The 18,904-nt window shown below is 46.7% G+C and overlaps 1 protein-coding gene across 6 annotated transcripts in view; it reads right to left on the reverse strand.

The window, feature by feature from the left end:
* NFATC2 (nuclear factor of activated T cells 2) overlaps positions 1 to 18,904 on the reverse strand; it is a 155,544-nt gene that overhangs the window by 76,091 nt on the left and 60,549 nt on the right. For all 6 annotated transcript variants that reach the window (XM_023184179.1, XM_023184180.1, XM_023184178.1 and 3 more), the window contains exons 4-5: positions 14,495 to 14,697; positions 13,015 to 13,187 (exon numbers count right to left, since the gene is read on the reverse strand). In XM_023184179.1, coding sequence (XP_023039947.1) covers positions 13,015 to 13,187; positions 14,495 to 14,697 — 376 coding nt within the window. The remainder of the gene's footprint in view (positions 1 to 13,014; positions 13,188 to 14,494; positions 14,698 to 18,904) is intronic.

The raw sequence follows: 18,904 nt of genomic DNA on the forward strand, positions 1-18,904 counted from the left end.
CACCCTATAGAAAGCAAAATGGCCCCTGCTTAGCACACAGTAACGGCGTGAGACATGATAGTCTTTGCTGTCGTTAACTTTCAAAAATGCCCCTCTTTTTCTTGCTACCTTATTTTCAAAACATTTTATTTGTTTAAACCCTTAAGTCATAGCCCTACAGCAAGGAAGATACTGTTACTCCCATCTAGAGAGGAGGGGACAGATGCTCAGAGCTCGGCTTCAGTGAAGGGCAGCACCTGCTCTTGGTGAAGGCTATAGTGTTGGACACCCCCTGGGTGATCCTTTTATAGCGGCTTTCACAGCTCTGAGCCTCAGTCTCCCCATCTGTAAAATGGGGCTGTTAATAGTCCCACTTCACAGGTTATTATGAGGATTAAACAAGTTCATCAAAAGCGCGTCTGGCTTAATAAACACGGGTCAGCAAGGTTAGCAACACTGAAAGCTGTAGCTTCTGAGAGGCTGTATGTGCCAGCCACGGACACTGTTGTCTTATATATTTTACCATATATGTGCCAAACACATGCATGTGTGTACACAGGTCACCTCTGTGGTCACTGCTGTTCTCGGTGAATCCTGAGCCATAACCCAGGTTTCTTCTCTCTTTTTTTTTTTTTAATAGAGACTGGATCTTGCCATGTTGCCTAGACTGATCTCAAACACCTGAGCTCCGGCGATCCACACGCCTCGGCCATGCCTATGATCCCAGCACAGGTCTCTTGACCCCGATTGCCAGGGTTCCTCAAAGTGTGGCTCCCAGGTCACCTGTAGCAGAACCTTCCCCCGCCAACACAGGGTCAGAAGGTGCTAGATAAAAATGCAGATGACCAGTCCACATCCCTCACCCACTGTGCCCCAATCTCTTGGGCAGAAGCCAGACATTTGCATTTTAACAATCTTTCTGGGTGACGTGTCATGCACATTTGCTTAAGAGCTAAGTTCCACACTTAAGAGGCCACCTGAGGATGGGGAACTCCTCCAGGGCAGGCCCCAGTCTTCAGAGAACCCAGAGGCAAAGTCATTAGCTTTTGAAAGAGGAACTGAAGCCAGCGCACAGCAGCCCAAATTACCCTCCTGAGCTCTACTTCTCTATTGCTCTCTGATGCAACCTCCTTATCACCTATGGCTGCTAATTAGGGTGACAGGTCCAGGGTGGCTGGGAGGGCTCTCAGGAAGCCCAATGGGCCTCCCAGGCTTGCGCCCACCTTCCTCATCAGCCCCCCTTTCTCGCATTCATTTCTGAGATTGCAGACAATCCAAACCACACAGCCTGCAGTTTTCCAACCAAACCAGGCACCTTTCTTTTAAAGTCATCTTTGAGGGCCTGGCTCAGGCCTGCGGGTGAAGTCTTGACCTCTGCTCCAGCTTAAGCTTCAAGGTGGCCCCTGCAAAGGGACTTCCCCAGGCTTCCCTCCTGCCCCTGGATTCTGGCACATCATAAAGTGGCTCAGGGGCTCTTGTATTTTACGAGCTCTGAATCAACAGGACGCTGTTGGTTTAACCAGTTTGGGTATTTACTTTCTCTTGCAACAGTGCTCACCTGCAGCACAGCAGCGGCCACTGCAAAGGTTCAGCGAAGAAAACTTACACCAGCACAGGATCCCCCACATCAGCCCAAGTGGGCCTGGAAATGGGATGTTATTGCCCAACTATTTGAAATTTGCCATCAAGCCGGGTGGCCAAGAATTACGATCTATCCAAGAACCTCAGGAGAGATTGGTTAGAGAAATTTGCTCCTGCAGAGAGGGCAGGTTCTGTTAATAATAGTGAACAGGCTGGGCATGGTGGCTTACCCCTGTAATCCCAGTACTTTGGGAGGCCAAGGCGGGCAGATCACTTGAAGTCAGGAGTTCGAGACCAGCCTGGCCAACCTGGTGAAACCCCATCTCTACTAAAACTACAAAAAATGTTAACTGGGCGTGGTGGTGCGTGCCTGTAATCCCAGCTACATGGGAGGCTAAGGCAAGAGAATTGCTTGACCTGGGAGGTGGAGGCTGCAGCGAGTTGAGATTGCACCACTGCCCTCCAGCCTGGGTGACAGAGCAAGACTCTGTCTCAACAATAAAAATAAATTTAAATTTAAAAAATAACAGGACGGGGGGGATGACTCATGCCTGTAATCCCAGCATTTTGGGAGGCTGAGGCTGGCAGATCACCTGAGGTCAGGAGTTTGAGACCAGCCTGGCCAACATGATGAAACCCCATCTCTACTAATAATACAAAAAAAAAAAAAAAATAGCCGGGCATGGTGGCATGCACCTGTAATCCCAGTCACTCGGGAGGCTGAGGTAGGAGAACTGCTTGAACCTGGGAGGCAGAGGTTGCAGTGAGTTGAGATTGCGCCACTGCACTCCAGCCTGGGTGACAGAGAGAGACTGTCTGAAAAAAATAAAAATAAGTAACAGCAGACAATTACAAATGCTATAAAGACTACATATTGCAGGCACATCATATACACATTTTTAAAAATATTCTAAAACACCCACACCATGAAGCAATTTAGGGTTCACAGATAAAAGTAACATTCTAATGTTGGGACTTTGAGCAAGACATTTAATTTCTTTGCCTCTGTTTTTCATCTATAAAATGGCAATATCACAGCACTAACCTCGCTGGGCTGCCTGCAGATTAAATGAGCTAATCCATGGGACTGCATGGCATCTCATCAGGACTCAGTGAATGTTAGTTGTGTTTATTTTTATTGCTAAACTTCATGAGACCACAAAGCAGGAATCACTCCCATTTTAGAGGAAAAGATATTGATCCTCCCAGAGAAGGAATAAGCTCAGCAGCTCACAGCGAATGGAGAGGCAGAATTTGGACCTACACTGTGGGATTCCACTACCCCACGGGTCCCTCTGCAGTGAAATGGGGGACTTTGTGGGAAAGACACCGGCCAGCCCAGGCAAGAAAGTTCCTCCCACTGGTCATCGTTCTGGCCCGAGCACTGAGCAACCCTGGCCTCGGCGCCCCAGCTGCTGTAAGCCCTTCTTGTCTCTGTATCAGGCCCCATCCTTGGCCGTGAGCCTGGTCTGGCTGGGCCTGGCTTGGCCCAGAATGTGCTGCTGACTCAGGCATCTCCCGGGAGAGGCTGTGAGCAGGGCCAGCAGACAGGCCCCTCAGCCTCCACTCTGGCTGTTCCCTGGGTCTTCCCTGAGAAGTGGGAGAGTGGAGGGGAACCAAAATCTCCCTTAGTGTGGGGCTCACCTCTTTGAGGGAACCACTGAGGTCCACGGCAAGGGAGTGGGGTGTGATGTGTGCAAATGCATGGGACACACAGTGAGTGACGAAGTTCTAGCTGTGGGCCTCGGTGGGGAGGCCTCGGCTTTAGCTTTCTCATATGGAGAAATGCAGCAGTAGGGCCCCTCCTGTGAGACTTTCCTATCTCATCCACTCCGCAGCACATCAGGGAGAGTAAGAGCTGCTGTCTCTCCTCCGATCGGATCATTACTCTACCGTTCCAATGTACTAACAGGCACCCTCTTTAGAATATTCCCAGATCCAGCGGGAATATTCTCAGTGATCCAGAGCTCACCAGCCCCTAACCTGATGAGCTCTGGATCACTGAGGAACCCAGGCAGCCTGGACAGAGAAAACAGCACAGCTTTAACCCCAGCTCTGCCCCTGCCTTGCCAGCCGTGGGACTGTAGCAAGTCACTCATCCTTCGGAGCCTCAGCCTGTAGGCGCCCACACCCTGCAAGGGTGCTTTTCGGTGCCTCCATCACTGGCATTTAATCAAATGCTTCTGAACAAATGAATTGAGCAAGCATTTAAGATGGGCCTTCTGAGGTTATGATGAGGATGGAAATGAGTTAACCTCAGTGCATTTGTGGGCACACCGTAGGTGTTCAGAAGGGCCCTCTGCCTTCCCAGCTCCCTCATAACTAGCCCAGTAAAGGGCTGGGCAGGTAACTATTTCAATCAGCACAGAAGCCACCCCGATCCTGGGCTCTCCAAAAAAAACAACTTTCCCCCACTCACTCATCAGCCGGCCCACCCCACTGGGCCAGATAACTATCGGGGTTCCTTCCCAGCAGCAGGGTGTGTTACAGGCTGTCTGCTCACCTGAAACAATGAATGTTTGCTCGACTCTCACACCAGCCTACTGCTTCCTGGGTTTCAGGGTGGCAGCCAGAGGTACGTAAAGCCTGCTTTACAGAACTACGTGAGGGCTGCAGGCAAGACAATGAGATCCATCCACACTGGGCCACCACAAAGGAGGCACTTGAGTTACACTGTGGGATCATGTGTGGCACTTCCTGTGTGGCACTTCCTGTGTGAGACACACTCGCATTGAACCACCACCGCGAGGGAGGTACTATTATTCTTCCCATTTTACAGATAGGGAAAGTGAGGCATAGAGTGTTTAAGTAACCTTGCCAGGACTAAGCAGCCAGTACGTGGCAGAGGCAGGATTTGAACCCAAGCTACCTGCTCCAGAGCCCACACTCCTAACCACCACTCTAAACTGTTTCTCCCCATCATGCGACTTTCTGGCGCTTCCGAAATAGGGCTTCCTGGTCATTTGTCTTGGAGAGCAGAGGCTGACAAAGGCCTGGCCAACCTGCTCTCTGTCCAATGCTCCAGTTTCATCCAAGATTTACCACTATAGGATCTTCAGGGAGACAATCTAGTGGCGGGGGGGGGGGTGGGGTGGGGTGGGGGGTTGGGGGGCTGCGGTCGGGGAGTGGGGTGGACAGGTGCCCACAGCCCCCTGGAGGCCCCTGAGCTGGTCTCTGATTTCTAATGAGATGATACCACCCTTTGGGTTTCTGGCCCAAATTAATCTATCACTCAATATGTAGCTCAGCCTCAATGCCCCGAGGCTCAGTGGGATGCGATGTCACCACTGGCTTGCCCCTCACTAGCTGGATGGCCACGGGCAAGTTCACTTCTCCATGCTACAGTTTTTCCAGCCTCTTCTCATACTGATTCAGCCACAATACAGAAGGTGCTTGACACACAGTAGGTGATTAATAACTGCTCATTTCTCTACACCTCTTCCCTGTCCTGTGCCTCTCATCTTCTTTCTTCCTTCATTCTGCCTTCAAGTATTGATTAGCACCTACTATGTGCTAGGCTGTGTGCTAAATGAATATTAAAATAGAAATCACAGCTGGGCGTGGCAGCTCAGGCCTGTAATCCCAGCACTTTGGGAGGCTGAGGCAGGCAGATCACCTGAGGTCAGGAGTTCAAGACCAGCCTGGCCAACCTGGTGAAACCGTCTCTATTAAAAATAAAAAAATTAGCCAGACGTGGTAACGGGCTCTTGTAGTCCCAGCTACTCAGGAGGTTGAGGAAAGAGAATCGCTTGAACCCGGGAGATGGAGGTTGCAGTGAGCCAAGATCATGCCACTGCACTCCAACCTGGGTGACAGAGTGAGACTCCATCTCAAAACACTATGTATATAGAAAACACATAATGTCAACCCCCTACTTAGAACTCACGGCTTCCCATCTCAGTTAGAATAAAATCCAAATTCCCCACCTTGGGCTCAGACCTCACCTCTGACCCCTTGCCCCACCTATAGCACTCCACACAGTCTCCTGGGGTACCTTCCTCCTCCCTGGAGACCCCGAGCTTATCCCTGCCTCAGGGCCTTTGTACTGGCTATACCTCCCCGTGGACCAATCACTCAGGTCTGGGCGAACAAGCTCCATCCTCACAGGGGCCTTCCCTGATCGGCATGACACACACACATTTAACCAGCCTAGCCGACATGGTGATGTTGCTGTTCCCGCACCAAGCCACCAACCCGTGGTCCTTGATATTTTCGTCATGACACTAGGCTCTCAAGTGCTGTCTTTGCTTGTTTACTGTCTGCCTTCCCCACTAGAACGTAACCTTTGTGAGGGCAGGGACTTTGTTTTGTCCAGTGCTGTATCCCTAGTGCCCAGAACAGTATATATCACATGCCAAATGTATTTTGAATTGAAAGAATAAATATTGGGAATTCCACGATAATGATGTGAGTCATTTCAGCTTCCAGCAGGAGCAGCTGAACAAGATAAGATGCACAAAGTAAAGCACAGTCAACATGCCATTTGGGCCTCCCTAATTCTTTTGTTTGTTTTGAGATGGACTGTCACTCTGCGGCCCAGGCTGGAGTGCAGTGGTGTGATCTTGGCTCACTACAACCTCCGCCTCCCAGGTTCAAGTGATTCTCATGCCTCAGCCTCCCAAGTAGCTGGGATCACAGGCATGCACCACCACACCTGGCTACCTTTTGTATTTTTAGTAGAGATGGGGTTTCACCATGTTGGCCAGACTGGTCTCGAATTCCTGACTTCAAGTGATCTGCCCACTTCAGCCTCCCAAGGTGCTGAGATTCCAGGCATGAGCCACCACACCTGGCCCGGGTCTCCCTAATTCTAAAGGTTTCCTGAAGAAATGCTGCACCAGACCCAGGAGGGTAAAGTAAGGGATAAAATGGAAGGTGTGCAGGAAGCATTGGGGTCGTAGGTTTTCTAATTTTTGCTTTCAGAAAAAAAAAAAAAAAAAAAGCATAAGAAATAGCTGAATTTCCATAGGGAAAACAATGGAGCTGGACCCTACCCCACACCATACACAAAAACCAACCTGCACGGATCAGAGCCCCAAACATGAAACCAGAACCGAAAAGCTTGCAGAAGAAAATGTAACGGAATGTCTTGGCTGCCTTCAGATAGGCAGAGATTTCCTGGAGGAATGCAAAAAGCACTAATCCCAGACGAAAAGAAAATGACAAATTTGGCTTCATCAAAATAAAATATGAATGTTCATGAAAAGACGCTACCTGGGCCAGGCGCGGTGGCTCACGTCTGTAATCCCAGCACTTTGGGAGGCTGAGGTGGGCAGATTGCCTGAGGTCAGGAGTTCAAGACTGGCCTGGCCAACATGGTGAAACCCCATCTCTACTAAAAAATACAAAAATTATCTGGGCATAGTGGCAGGTGCCTGTAATCCCAGCTACTCCAGAGGCTGAGGCAGGAGAATCACTTCAACCAGGGAGGTGGAGGTTGCAGTGAGCTGAGGTTGCGCCATTGCACTCCAGCCTGGGCCACGAGAGTGAGACTTTGTCTCAAAAAAAAAAAAAAAAAAAAAAAAAAAAAAGACACAAGACACTACCTGAAAATAAACAGGTAAGCCACAGCCATGGGAAGTATATACACAAATCTGACAAAGGACTTATGTCCAGAATATATAAAGAACTGATGCATATTAACAATAAAAATATGAATAACGCAGTTAAAAATGGGCAAATATTTGAACAGACACTTTACCAAAGAAGATACACAGGCCGGGCACAGTGGCTCACACCTGTAATCCCAATACTTTGGGAGGTAGAGGCAGGTGGATGACCTGAGGTTAGGAGTTCGAGACCAGCCTGGCCAACATGGTGAAACCCCATCTCTACTAAAAATACAAAAATTAGCTGGGCATGGTGGCGGGCAACTGTAATCCCAGCTACTCCAGAGGCTGAGGCAGAAGAATCACTTGAAGCTGGCAGGCAGAGGTTGCAGTGAGCTGAGATCACGCCATTGCACTCCAGCCTGGGAGACAAGAGCGAGATTCCATCTCAAAAAAATAAAAAAATAAAAAAATAGAAGATACATAGATAGCCAACAAGCATCTGAATCAGTAGTCATTAGGGAAATGCACATTAAACCTACAATGAGATCCCGTTTCACACTCATTAGAAGGGTTAAAATTTAAAAGACTGACAATACCAAATATTGGTGAGGATGTGAAGCAACTGGAACTCTCATACATCCTTGTTCAGAGTGGAATATGATGCTGAAAATACGTAAATAAAAACATACACATCCAAGTCCATTCCTTGGTCATTTACCCAAGAGAAACGAAAGCATTTGCTCACAAAAGGTCTTGAATAGGAATGTTCATAGTAGCCTTATCCATAAACCTAAGCCCTGGGAACAGACCGAATGTCTATCAATGGTAAATAAACAATTGTTATATTCATGCAATTGAATAGTGCTCAGCAATAAATAGGAATGCACTACTGAATCCAGTACTGCACTCCACAGCAGTGACAGATCTCAAAAATAACATGCTGAGCAAAAACAGCCAGACCCAGAAGGGTACACACTGTATTAATTCCATTCTATAAAGTTCTAGAACAGGGAAGATTAATCAACCATGATAGAAATCAGAACAGCGGCTGCCTCCGTGTGTGGGCTTGAGGAGGAGGCCTTGGCTGAAGGGACATGGGAACGTTCAGGAGTGAAGAAAGTGCTGTCTTGAGTGGTGGTTACGTGGGTATATGCAATTGTCAAAAATCACTGAACACTTACAATCTGTGCAATCTACTTTAATTATACCACCATAAAAAATATATATGTCACAAAGAGAGGCAGAGAGGGAAAAGAGCATGTGAGAAAATCCATTTTCTAACCCACACCCCATACCCACTCCCAAGCCCCGCAAAATGAGCAAAGTGAATTTACATTCTGTGCCCTGAGCTGGCAGGGCTTTGTGTGAAATTGCTTTACATGTTTTCTGAAATACACTGAGCAGAGAGGCCCATCTGCTGGGCAGGGAAAAAGCCATGGTGGCTTGGGCAGAACTGCCTGGAGACATGGCTGGGCCTGGAGACATGGCTGGGCCTGGAGACATGGCTGGAGAGGTTCTGTGAAGTTATCTCAGGACCAGGTGTGTGCCTGTGGACGTCTCCTATCTCATTGCAGCCTTTTTTCCCCTACTGGGCAGTGTGGAAATACAGTCCGGAGACAGTCACTATGTGCCGAGCCCTGGTAAATATTGCCTGGTTCAGTCTTTATAGGACAGAGACTGACAAGTAAATGGGGCTGTCAGAGCACAAAGTGGGGGACCCCATGCCGTGTGGGGTCAGGGAATGCTTCCTCCTTGAGGAGCCGTCTAAACAGAGGCCTTGGAGGAGGAGGGGTTAGCCAAGCCACTGGAGGATAGGGAGGGATGGGATCCAGGTAAGCACCTCAAAGTCTGCCCCACATCAGAATCACTGGGGGATCTCTGAAAGCCCCCATGGCCAGGCCACATCCTGACAACCAAATCAGAGTCTCCGGGGTGGGACTAGGGCATCAGTATTTTTTTTTTTTTTTCTTTACTGAAACAGCATCTAACTTTGTCACCCAAGCTGGAGAGTAGTGGTGCAATCTTGGCTCACTGCAGCCTCAACCTCCTGGGTCCAAGCAATCCTCCCACCTCAGGCCTCCAAGTAGCTGGGACTACAGGCATGCACCAGCACGCCTGGCTAATTGTTTTTGTAGAGATGGGTTTTCACCATATTGGTCAGGCTGGTCTCCAACTCCTGAGCTCAAGCAGTTCTCTAGCTTCAGCCTCCCAAAGCGCTGAGATTACAGACGTGAGCCACCGAGCCTGGCCAGGCATCAGTATTTTTTTAATACAACTCCCAAGTAATTCTAGCATACAGTCAAGCTTGAGAACCTGTGTTCTGGGTAGAGGTGACAGTGTGCAAAAGCCAAAAAGTCAGGGAAAGATCCCAATGCATTTGGGAACTGAGGAGCAGATAGGAAGGGAAGCCAAGAAATGCAGTTGAGGAAGTGTAGTGGGTTACATAGAACCCCCCTACCCGACTCCTTCTCCCTGCAAACCATCCACCCACAAGCTCAGAATGTACCTTATTTGGAACCAGGGTCTTTGCAGATATAATTAAGGTAAGAATGGAGATGAGATCACCCTAGGTTAGGTAAAAACCAAATAAGTGCATCCTCGTAAGCAACAGAAAAAGACACACACAGAGACCCAGAAAAGGCCCGTGTGCAGACAGAGGCAGAGACTGGAGCAATGCAGCCACAAGCCAAGGAAGGCCAGGGAGACCAGCAGGCACCGAAAGCTGGTGGGGATGGCACCGGCGGTTTCTCCCCCGAGTCTCCAGCGGGAACCAACCCTGCCAACACCTTGATTTCAGACTTCTGGCCTCCAAAACAGTGAGAGAATACATTTCTGTTGTTTCAAGCCACCTGGTTTGCAGTAATTGGTTATGACAGCCTAGGAAACTAACATAAGAGGGAAGCAGGCGCCAGCTCTACCCCTGCAGGGAAACGGGAGTTGAAGCTGACAACACCAAGAAGGCTGGGCTCAGGCGGGGAATGAGGCTGAGCAGGAGGAGAGGGGAACTGCTCCGTGCCAAGTGGAGAAGAGAGGGCAGGCCCCAGTAGCTGCTGTCTATCATGGATAGGCTCATTGTTGGGGAAGACGGGGGTGATCCCTCTGACCTCTTCCATACTCCAGAGAAGTGGGAGGTGCGGTTATCTACATGGAGTGGGAAGGGGTCGGGGCAGCATTGAGAGGTTGGAAGACTGGAGAAGGGTCAGGTCAGTCTTTCCAAGAATAAGGAAAGGAGCAGTGGGGGAAGTTGGAAGGATCTCCTCGGCAATGCTAAAGCCCTAGTGGAAATAGAAGACTGCAAATATGAGGGTGCCAGTGTGTGCAAAAGTGAGATTGCAGCTCTGGCCAGCTGGCATGCAAATAAACATAAGGCACCTGCACTTCTAGCAAATCACTCCACCTTCCAAAGAGCAGTCTCTGGTAGTTTGTTAATGTTGTTTCTGCTAGCATCTGAGAACTTACCCTTGATCCCTAAGACGGTACATAAAAGGCATCTCCAAAGTAAATAAGTTAGCCTTGCAAATAAGTACCAGCCCACAAAGTGTTTTTCTCACCAACTCACTCTCCCTGTCATTGGAGACAGTATACACTGTCTAAGGGTATACTGTCATTAGTAACAATTTATTTTACAATACTCTGCCAGCCCATGTTACTAATTGCTAATATGTATTTACTGACTACCTCCCTATGGATTATACAGTAAGCAGTCAATAAATATTTATGGACCTACTAGGCACTGGTCTAGGGAAACAGAACAAAGAAGTAAATTAAAATGACAGAAAATTATTAATGAGAACTAGAGTGGCCAGCTGGTAGCTCGGCTTGGTATTGCAAGAGAGGGTGGGTTATGGGAACCAAAAGAAGAAGGGATTTCATAGAACCAGAAAGTTGGAGATTGGCTTTCCTACCTACCAAGTAAAAACAGGTGAATCACCTTACCAAGAAGTCTCAGTTTCCTTCTCTGTCAAAAGAAGGCAGGTGAATCAGGCAAATGCCTTTTTAAAAAGAAAAGAAAACAATTTTCAATGTTCAAATAGCTTTCTAACACCCTGAAGATGTTGCTGGAGGTACATGTGGTTAAGTGATGATCCTCAAAGTCTTAGATCGACATAAGATAAGTTGCCTTGAGAAACCCAAAGAGAGGGAGGATCAGGGGCTCCTGTCCCCACCTTGCTACAAACCCCAGTCCCATCCTGGAAAGTGAGTCATTTGCCAGAAAGGGGAGACCTTATCTGCTCAGAGTCCCCCAAATCACTACAAGTTTCCTTCCAAAAACATCTTGAGAGGTTCAAAACCAAGACTTTGGTGGGGCAGCCATCATGACCAGCATTTGATGGACAGGAGTGGGGTCTACTAAGCTGAGTAGGGGAATTCCAATATTTCTAGTAATGGGATTTTCAACATGTTTTCCCTTGTTATCTACTATTGGGTCTTTCTCTTCTAAGATCAGAATACAAGCTCGCCACCAATTCAGACTGATCCACGTCCTGACTCGTATGACCACCTAAATGCACTGTTGCTACTCAACTGCAGCCAGTATTTCCACATGGGAATATAGACTCAATGTGGTCAAATGTTTTGGTAATTTTATGTTATTGAGAAGGAGTCTCGCTCTCTCGTCCAGGTCAGACTGCCGTGGCGTGATCTCGGCTCACTGCAACTTTTACCTTCCGGGTTCAAGTGATTCTCCTGCCTCACCCCAGCCCTCTGAGTAACTGAGATGACAGGCACCTGCTACCATGCCTGGCTAATTTTTTGTATTTTTTAGTAGAAACGGGGTTTCACCATGTTGGCCAGGCTGGTCTCGAACTCCTGACCTCAAGTGATCCACCCTAAGTGCTGGGATTACAGGTGTAAGCCACCGCACCTGGCCTCCTCTTTATACTTTTTAAAGTAACTCCTAAACTTTCAAACACTGAGCAGATAATAAGTGTTGTCACATCTAATCGCAAAGATTAACTACAAAACTGTGTTAACATACAGTTACACTTTAAACTTAGGTATAAAGTACGTAAGAATGAGCTCAAAGCTACTTCTTCTTTTGAAACCTGATAGAAATGTGCCAGGTTTCTGCTCGGTGTCTTTCCAAATGGCAGATCCTGGTCACTTCATATTGGATTCTGAAAATCTTCTGTAATGACACAACCATCTGTATGGGTGTCCTTATCCTCTCCAGACTGTAAGCTCATTAAGGCCAGAAAAAGTGGCCTGCTCATCTGTGGATCCCCAACCCCTGGGATAGTGCAGGATACAAAATAGAGCTCAGTCAACACGCAGAGATGGGCTATGGATGGGGGACAGGGCATGGCTCCTGCATGCAAAACCCCCGGTTCCAGTCCCAACCCTGCCACTCTTTGGTTGTGTGCACAACTTACCCTCTTGTGACTCTACCTCCTCATCTGTAAAATGGGCACACCGACACCAGCTAGTGCCAGGGATTACTGTGAATACTCATGCTGAGCACTTAACACTGTGAGCGGCAGAGTCGAAGCTCAGTGAGTGAGAGCTGCTGTGGTTTGTTGTTATTTAAACAATAAAGAAGGAAAAGAAAAAAGGGAACCACGCACAGCAAACTCACTCCAAATGCATCTATCCTTTAAGACCAGAACGATATTTAAGTATTTCAAGTCTTCCGAACGAAGCTTTAAGCTACTTATTGGCCCTATTATTTTTAAATTTCCCGTGAGGCCACGAAACCTTCCAGAACTCAATAGAAGCAGCAAGAGAACACTGCAATGTGCTCCGTCTCTGGCCCCTCTGGTCATCTCGGGTCAGCGTAACCCTGTGGGTCCCACATATTCCCACAGGCCACCCCAGGTACCTCACCCAGAATATACTGCTCCCAGGGGAAGCCCATGTGCCCTATGCTTTCTAAAGAAAGACCGGGCCCCAGGGTCCAACTCACAGCACTCGATGGGATTAGATGCAGTCTGTAAAGAGACGATTCTGCCACTGGACTCTGGGATGTGAACTCGGAAAACCAGCCTCACCCGCGTATTCTTTCTTCCAATGTCCGTCTCGCCTTTCCGCAGCTCAATGTCAGCGTTTCTAAGCTTCAAGATCCCCGCACAGTCGATGCTGCCAGGATGTTAAGAACCCCATTGTCATCAACTGTCTTCAGGAGCAGGAAAGATCACCCCCAAAACTGCCTTAGGCAGCCAAAATAATTTTACAGCCGGCCACTGGGGAAAACTGCAATACACCCACATAAGCATTTCAGCCAGGAATGTATACCAAGATGGGGGTAAAAACAAACTTAACAAAGCAATTAGAGAAATTCCCCAGTGAAAATTACTTCTCTAGGGAGATTTTTCATGCCAACTCTTCTACTCTCAAAAATATCTGAAAAACTCTATGTAACTGGGGAATACTGATTGTGGACCATTCAACAGATAAGAGTAGTGAATCAACATGAAATCTCTTGAATAAATGTACTGTGACTGTGTATGAGAGCATCCTAGTTCTTAGGAAATGCACCCTGAAGTATTTAAAAGTAAAAGGGCGTAAAGTCTGCAACTACCTCTCAAACAGTTCAGGAAAAAATGGAGAGGTGGGAAGGAACGTGCTGGAGCACAGGTGAAGCATGTTAACGCCTGGGAAAGCTGAGGGGGCAGGATTCCAGGAGTTCTTTGTATACTTCTTGCAGTATTTCTGTAAGTTTGAATTTATTTTCCCATCCAAAGGTTTTTTTTAAACCCCAAAACGTGTGCAGTGGTTCCCAGACTTTAACCACAAGCATATTAGCTTTGTGAATTTGGACCTCTCTGCATCATTACTTAATGATCTCTCTAGGTCAAATTAACTTTTTAAGTAAATTTAACCTGATCCCATGCAACATAATACAAAGATTCATGAGTATTCTTCCTCCAAGACACATGAAAATGCTGACATATTATACTTTTTTTTTTTTTTTTGAGACAGAGTCTCGCTCTGTCACCCAGGCTGGAGTGCAGCAGTGTGAGCTCGGCTCACTGCAACCTCCCCCCATCAGGTTCAAGCAATTCTCCTGTCTCAGCCTCCAGAGTATCTGGGATTACAGGCGCCTGCCACCATACCCAGCTAATTTTTATATTTTTAATAGAGATGGGGTTTCCCCATGTTGGCCAGGCTGGTCTCAAATTCCTGATCCCAAGTGATCCACCTGCCTCGGCCTCCCAAAGTGCTGAGATTACAGGTGTGAGTCACCATGCCTGGCCTACATATTATGCTTTTAAAATAGAAACATTTAAAACAGAAATCACAATGGGTTGATGGATCACAGACTGAGAACTGCCATCAACAGCTGCTTCCATCAGTTCCGTGGAGTTCCCTCTCCCAAATCCCTGGCACCTGCCCCCTGCTCGCTTCTCCATGAAGACCCACCGCCCTCAGCTCCCAGCCCTTACGTTGCCCTCATGTTGTTTTTGGGCTCCAGGGGGATCTCCAGGACTTTGGTGTTGCCCACAATCTTCTCATAGCTGGTGGTGGTGACAGTTTTCCCCGTGATTCGGTGCACCTGGTAGAAGGCATGCGGCTTAAGGATTCGCTCATCGGCTGTCCCAATGAAGATCTGAAGTCCCAGAGGCTTGTTTTCCATGTAGCCATGGAGCTGGTAGGGGAGAAAACAAAATCATGATGATGTGGGGTGTGGTGGCTCTAATCCAATAAACAAAAAAGACCAGAGAGCTCATGGGCAGCAGAGAGAGTATGGGATTTCTGCCGCATCTGGAAGAATGGAGAACTGGAAACAACCTTGATGTCCAGCCAGAGGGTAAGGCCTGGATAAATTACAGGCATCCCCTCTGACATTGAATATTAAGCAGCCACTAGAAAGAATACAGTCAGTCAGAATTGCATTTATGGAGAAACAGCCAGAAACTGTGCTTAATTGATGACTGAGGGTGGAAGGAGTGTTGCATAGTAATGAGGATAACTGAAATTAACTGAAAATAAACTGAAAGGACAAACATAGAGCTCTTGATAGTGATTCCCTGGGAAGATAAGAACGAACTGTCACTTCTTACATGACTATATTCCAATGAACAAAGTTTGATTGTGTAACTTTAAAAAAGAGTGTGACAAAAATGCCATAGTCTAAGTCAAAAGATAAAGACAGAAAGAAAATATGTGCAACATATAAGAGATAAAACATTAGCACATACAATATATGAAGAATGCCTATAGTAAGTAAGTAAAATATTCCCTGGCCATCTATTTAGAATCGAATCCCAATCCCAATGGCTTTCCCTATCTCCCTCTCCTACTTTTTATCCAGTCCAACACACTATATATTTTCTTGATTCCTTTTGTCTAAGTCTTTCTCCCAGAACTAAACTGTCACCTCTCTGAGAGCAGGGATGTTTGTCTAGTTAATTTGTCACAAAATCTCTAGTGCCTAGAATAATGCTTGGCACCTAGTAGGCATTCTAGTACATATTTGATGAATGAATTAATAAGGCTATCCAACAGAAAAAAAAATGAGTAAGATATTTGAACAGAAAATTCAGAGAAAAACAAATGACCAGTGACTTCTAAACAGAAAAATGCAAATGAGACAACCATGAGATACCACTTTTCACCCATTAGAGTTAGATTGGCACACATGTAGATATTTGATAATATCAAGTATTTTGGAGATTGCGGAGGAACAGACACTTTTATGCAGATGATAGCAATATAAACTGGTATAACTATTTTAAAGAGTATTAGAGCAACAGATTTAGTAAAACTACATAAATAAACATTCTTTGACTCAGTAATTCCACCTCTTGGTATGCACCCTAGAGAAACATTATATACGCAGGAGACACGTGCAAAAATGTTTACAAAAACAAACAGAATAATGAACAATGAGTTATGTCAATAGCCTGACTACTAATAGGACATTCCTAGACTACCATACACTAAGAAGCATTTTAAAAAATAGTGAGGTAGAAGTCTATGAACCGACCCAGAAAGATCTAGGACACACTGTTGAAAAACAAAAGCAATGTGTAGAAAAATATGTATAGCATGACACAACTTAAAGAAATGCAGAATGTTTTTCATCCATCCAGTTATAATAGAAAAAGATGTGAAAGGATGTGCTCCAAACTGACCACATCATCATCACCTCTGTGAATGGAGGAGCTCAAGATTGAGAAGGTGATCAAAGAGGACTTTGACTTCATATGCCATGTTATAGGAAGAATAGATTCCTAGAAACCTGTGAAATATTAAAAGTATATATATATATGTGTGCGTGTGTGTGTGTGTGTGTGTGTGTGCATATATATATATATATATATAAAATAACAAGAGACAAAAGGACATTGATCTAGAGTTTGATGATGTGTTCCTGTCTTGTCATTGGGTGGAGAAACACTAGACAATCATTTAATCTTTCTGTGCCTCTATTCCTTTCTCCACTAATTGAGTGGGACTACAACTGACAACTCACAAAGAGCCCACTCTTCTCTGGAGATCCTTCAGTAGGATCTCCAGTCACCTGCCAAAAGGCAAAGTTGCAAGGTGATGAATGATTACACATGGTCTAGAACTGTGCTATCTAATGCAAGAGCCACTAACCACATGGATATATTCATTAAAATTAAGTAAATTGAAAGTTCAGTTTTTCAGGTGCACTAGCCATATTTCAGTGCTCGGCAGCCACAGTGCACAAACAGCACAGACACAGAACATTTCCATCATCACAGTAAGTCCTATTGAACAATGCTGGTCTGAAAAGATGGCATGCTCCTGTCCCCTTCTAAAAGCCATACAAAGAGAGAGGCTGGGAGTGGAACTGTGTCAGATGATCACCTTCTTCATAACCGGCCAGACACTTACATAAGTGTCTGACACACACCTGAGAGGCAGCCTTGGGCCAAGATGGAAATCCAAGTCAGAAGCCCCTTATCTGAAGAACAGCTACTGTGCTCGGTGACGAAAATCAAAAGAAGGGCAGCATTGAGAAGAGATTTTGTTTTTGTTGGTTTTGCTTTGCATTTGAGCCCAAGACAAATATATTTCCTCATCTCCTCTCCTGGATTTATCAGGAGTTGGTATCAAGAAGAAAGGTAGGATGGAGAGTGAGCCCTGATGATGTGCAGCTGTTTCCTAATGACAGGAGCGCAGAAATCGCCTGCTGGGTGTACTCAAGATAAACAGGCAGGGAACACCTGGAGATAAAATCTATCATGTCCCTACAGCTCCACCTGAATCCAGCCATTTCCATCCCCTCTCTTGTTGGCACACCTGCCCGAGCCACCATCACCCCTCATTGGAGTGACCAGCACAGACTGCTCAGCTTACCGCTGGCTGGTCTTTCACAGAACAGCTCAATGATCTTTTAAAAATGCAAATCAGATCCGGACACTCCCCTGCCTACAACCCTCCAAAGACTTCCTGTGGCCTTAGAATAAAATCCAAACTCAGTGTGATAGTCTAAGAGCCTTCCTACAGCCCAGCCTCTGCCTTCTCCTCCACCACCCCACTAGGCTCCTGCCAACCCCAGCCATCCTCCTGTTCCCTGAACATACCAAGGTCTTTCTGACCTCAGGGCCTTTGCACAAGCCATTTTCTCTGCCTAGAATACTCTTCCACTGGCACATTTGGGTTTCAGACCTTCAGGTTTTCCTGAACCAGATTAGATACACTCAGTGCTAAAGCCAGCTCTTCAGGCATTACAAGAACCAATCATCAAACCGATAGGAATTTTAAGAGCCAGTTGACACCACTTTGGTCACTTTGGTATGTACATTTCCAGCCATAGTAGGAATATTTACACCACAAAAATTGACAGATGCTATAAACCAGGGCTTTTTTTCCCCTGGAAAACTGGATGTTAAGCATTTACTAGCACATCACTGGAATATTTACTTCATTAACATCTGAAATTTCCTTGTTTAGTTATTTGCTGAACACCTCTCTCTCCTGCCTGAAGGTGAGTTTCACAGTAGTAGGAACCTTGCTTATTTTATTAGCACGGTCAGTGAACATTTGTTGAATAATCTGTCACCATCAACAGTAATGCAGCACCAGGCGTGACGGCTCACGCCTGTAATCCCAGCACATTGGGAGGCCAACATGGGTGGATTTCTCGAGCCCAGAACCTCAAGACCAGCGTGGACAACATGGCCTAACCCTGTCTCCACAAAAAAAACTCAAAAATTAGCCAGGCATAGTGTCGCATGTCTGTAGTCTCAGCTACTGACTGAAGTCTCAGCTACTGACTTTTGTGGCACTGAAGCGAGAGGATCAGTTGAGCCCAGGAGGTTGAGGCTACAGTGAGCCAGTCGTGCCATTGCACTCCAGCCTGGGTAGCGGAGCATGACCCTCTCTCAAACAAATAAATGAACAAAAAACAGTAATGCAGCAGTGGGAAAGCATGTTTCCCTCATGCTACACACCACACTTGATGTTTTATACATCTCACAACAATTCCATGTAAAATGGGCTCACTACTACCCACATTTTACAGGTGAGGAAACTGAGGTTGCTAAGATCAGGCAACTTGTCCCAGTCAACACAGTGAGCATAAGGCAGAGCCAGGTTCCAAACTCCAGCCTCTCAGGCTCCAAACCCACCCGCTTCCCTGCCACCTTCTCCCTGTCCTCAGTGCTTGGTAGATTCCACTCTGCTCTCTGACTACAGGTCAGAAACGGCAGGTCCTCAAAGGGAAAATAAGTAAGTGCTAAGATGCAACATCAAGAATGTGCTTCCTGGGGCCAGGCACGGTGGCTCATGCCTGTAATCCCAGCACTTTGGGAGGCTGAGGCAGGCGGATCTCTTGAGGTCAGGAGTTCAAGACCAGCCTGGGCAACATGCAAAACCTC

This window comes from Piliocolobus tephrosceles, chromosome 20 (genome assembly GCF_002776525.5).
Source record: "Piliocolobus tephrosceles isolate RC106 chromosome 20, ASM277652v3, whole genome shotgun sequence".
NCBI lineage: Eukaryota > Metazoa > Chordata > Mammalia > Primates > Cercopithecidae > Piliocolobus > Piliocolobus tephrosceles.